The 3,959-nt window shown below is 38.0% G+C and overlaps 1 protein-coding gene across 1 annotated transcript in view; it reads right to left on the reverse strand.

Annotated features, from left to right (window-relative positions):
- Nucleotides 1-3,612, reverse strand: part of LOC117108328 (protein maelstrom homolog) — a 17,899-nt gene extending 14,287 nt beyond the window's left edge. The window contains exons 1-3 of the mRNA XM_033250311.1: nt 3,381-3,612; nt 1,969-2,091; nt 604-685 (exon numbers count right to left, since the gene is read on the reverse strand). Coding sequence (XP_033106202.1) covers nt 604-685; nt 1,969-2,091; nt 3,381-3,515 — 340 coding nt within the window. The 5' untranslated portion in view covers nt 3,516-3,612. The remainder of the gene's footprint in view (nt 1-603; nt 686-1,968; nt 2,092-3,380) is intronic.
- Nucleotides 3,613-3,959: the final 347 nt, after the last annotated feature.

Genomic DNA, 3,959 nt, shown 5'->3' on the forward strand with positions numbered 1-3,959 from the left:
TCCGTTTGGTTCCATCATTAAGGATTTTAGTTCGGAAGACCTGCCAATTTGTTTGCTTAGGAAGTATGAGAAGATATCCCTACGCTTCATTAAAGCTGAATTGGATCATCATTTTTTACACAATTGTAAAACGTTCGGCGTTTTCCCAAAATTCATATTATTTAATTATTTATATTATTTATATAGCGCCTTTTCTTTGTAGATACAAAGTGCTTCTTTTCCCAGATCATTGGGTCCACACATTTAATTGTTGCTGCTGGTATAAATCAGCGCAGGAGCAGGCAACCCCATCAGGTACCCATTTAAATTTTTCTGTTTCTGTTAGTTTGCTTTTTATGATCAAATCATTACGGTATCCTGGGAACAAACAAATCTGATCTACAGAACATTGTATGAAAATTAAAATAATTCCATTAAATAAGAACTACAAAGAACTACAAAGTTTTAAACAAAAAGGAATTAAAGCAGCAGCAAAGAAGAAAAGAGACTGAGTGGAAAACTAATTTAATTGTTTAATAAAAATAAAAATTGTGATAACAAAGAGTGGTTTCAGATTTGGAAATTTATTCAGCAAAAAATTCAAAAAGGAATATTGTCACCAACCATTTCCTTTGGGCCATGTTTCCCTCACAGCTCTCTGCATCTGTCGTTGTTTCTTCAGGGTCTCATCCAGGTTGATGGTTTCCTACAAATATTTAAAAACTCCAATGTTTAAGCTCAGTCCAAATATATGCGACATAATTTGTGAGACATACCCATATATGGGCATGATGCCATAATACACCCAAATATGGGCATATCACATTTTTCTGTTGCTCAAAATTTGACAGTGTGGACAGGCCATTATTAAAAATTAAATGAATGTAAACACAGAATAAGCACTTTATACAATCTGATATTATACAAATATTGACTGCTCATGAGGGGAATGGAGAAATCTGTTGCCACAAGGTGATGTGGAGGCCGTAGCTTACTACTATCTTCCTTCAGTAGTAGGCTACAGTCTCCATATCACCGAGGGGCTATAGATTTCACTGTTCCCTGAATCCAGAGCAGTCAATATTTGTTTTATATACATCATACATAGATTCTACAAGGCCTAAAAAAGTACTGAAACGAGTACGCACCAAGTAGGCTTAGACATACTTCCTACTGTAGGTCTAGGCAGTCAAAGGGCTAATCTGTCTTGTCGTAAAGTTCACAGTCCTTTTTATCGTCGCGCAGTGCGTGTCATAAATTACAGTGCGACATTAAATGAAAGCTGCGAGTTTTGTTGGGGTTTTCTGGTAAATGATGGCGAAAAAACGAAAATTTACAGCGGAAGAAATTCTGGGGCAATTATGGATAGCACAGAGGAGGATATGGATGGCTCTATTACCCAAATATCGATGACTTTAAGTCTGCAATTGAGTCGGATGATGAGGAAAGTTTCTGAATTGGCCTAGCTCGAGTGATAATGATAGATGAAGATGAAATGGCATGTAAGGCCTACTTCAGGTGTTGTTGTGCATAGATGAGGTAGGCCTAGGGGTGGTCAGGATAGGGGCAAACGTAGGAGGAGGAATGTAAATATTGGCAATAAAATAAAAGATGTAAGACTACAATTTATATTTGCATCATTATTTATTCATAATTTATTTGTACAATGTAACTATATTTATTATATGATTATGATTATAACCTTACACTGTTCCCACAGCTGAGCATTTATTCATGTGTATGTGTGCACTGCTGTGTGGTTATGGTGGGTGGGTTGTACCTAATGTGGCCTCAGGATTCAAAGGGTTAACACACAGCCAACCACCATTCGGGCGACACTCTAGTCAAGGGATATAATTTTTGCCCTGCAAGAGTTACCAGGTTCTACTACTTCATGAATTAAGAGACTATCGCAATAATTAAACTGTATTCTTGTATACTGGAGTCAATTTACAATGATGCAATGGATTAGAATAAAGTAGCACTTACCGACATTAGATTGCCAACATTATCCAAACGTCCCCCTGTTCTCAAGCCACCTGTTTCTCTCAGTTTCCGTTTAGCTTCCTTAGCCTGGTCATTGTACTTTTCTCTCTCATCAGCTGAAAGAGCCTAAACAAAAGGAAACTAAAGTGAATGGAATAGGACTTGAAAAATGCAACACAAATATTACAATTAACACTTTGAAGCCAGGCCACACAGAAAAAAAAAATCATTTGCTACAGCATATTTTATAGACTTGCCACAAGTCTCTAATTTATGGATTTTTCGTAGTTTTAGCGCATTTCGGAAAGCGCCACCAGCGTCAGTGTATGTTGAGAAACTTTTTTGATGAGAATTAGAGACTTGTAAAAGAGTGAGTGAAATCGATTGCAGACTGCTGGCCGTGACAAGCATGACGTAATTTTTCTACTGTAGAACAATCTGACCAGTTTCAGCCACGTCAAAACATGGTACGTCATAAAGGCTACGTCATAATTCCCGTATCTGATTGGCTGCTTCTTACGATTTCTGGTCCATAATGCTACGTCTCTTACGAAAGTTGACTCCAAGTCAACTTTCGTAAGAGACGTAACACAAGGCAACGTAAGCATGATCACTCAAGCATAAGTCACTGAATCGCGCTTTCCTGTCAAATCGTGGAAAATCGACGTATCGCATGAAAATTCACGGTTTCCTGTCCAACATTGCTTTGAGGCGATTTAACCTTACGTTACGTCGATTTCACAACGCACCAGTCGCAATCAGTTTCCTGTCAAATAGGAATTTTGTTACGATAAAACGACGTAGTCGTAAGTAAATCTGCCTTCTTACGTCGACAGGAAACCAGGCTTTACAATCACATTTTGATTTTAACATGGACTTTTGCTGCGTATGGCAACCCATACTTATCTACTGTTGCATGGCATAACATTTTGTAAACTTGCTTTCAATATCTTTTGCTCATGACTCTCAAATCATTCCTCAACCAGATTTCCTCAACTACAAGATGACAACAATGTGTCTGCTTTCCCCCTTCCCCTCCTCACAAGTGGCAAGAGACACAACAACAATGACCCAGTCTCGAAAGACGACGTCAGGCATTTTGTGATCGTGACGTAATTGTCGTTTTCCGTAAGCAAACGGAAGTAGATAGAGATACACAGACTGCCCGTATATATGGGCCATGACTTTTTCCATGGCGTTATTTAGGCCTAGGCCTCGGCAAACAAAACACACTTTATTTGACTAATTTCCTGGATGCTAATACATCGCAGTCGAATTGGTTCGGCGGCTGAAACGCATGGCATTCTGCCAAGGGCCTAGCCTGCTGACGCACCTGTCTAGGCCTAGCTAGAGCTTCCAAGTTCTAAACTAAAGCGCGGGATTGCATAATATGGCTTGATATGTGCTGTGTTTACCTTCCAGAGCGGGTGAGCTATTTGAACAAGTTCTTCCATCTTTTTATTGTTGTGTCCTTGACGCTGAAGTTCTGGCTTCTTGTCCTGAATGAACATAGACAATCCAGTAATTTGCTTTTTCTTTTTAGCAGGCATTTCGTTTGGCTTCCTATCTCAAACTTTCAGCAGATTAACGTCTTTACCCTTTCTAGCCTTCGGCGTTCCACTTCAACTAAGGCTCTTGAGAGTGTGTGTGGCGTTGGTGGTGCTGTTCAGACATAGAATCGTCAATATTCTTCAGGGTAGGATTATCCTCTTTTATATTTTTGTTTCTAATCATCAATAAACAATAATCATCAATAATAATAATAATAATAGGCCTAATAATCGTCAATAGACCTATTATAATAATATCAAGAATTCTAATTATATTGTCCATCAATATATTATTAGCATAAATTATGAGGTTTTCTTTTATGTGGATTTTCAGTTACTGTAAAATTTATCCTTCCGATGAGTGTATCCATCCATCCATATAGATAGCTACACATCAGATGTATTCTGTTAAATGAGTTATTTTAACCCTAATATATAAATTAA

Source organism: Anneissia japonica, unplaced genomic scaffold, assembly GCF_011630105.1.
Source record: "Anneissia japonica isolate Jap-2015-1 unplaced genomic scaffold, ASM1163010v1 scaffold426_len1935630_cov189, whole genome shotgun sequence".
Lineage (NCBI taxonomy): Eukaryota > Metazoa > Echinodermata > Crinoidea > Comatulida > Comatulidae > Anneissia > Anneissia japonica.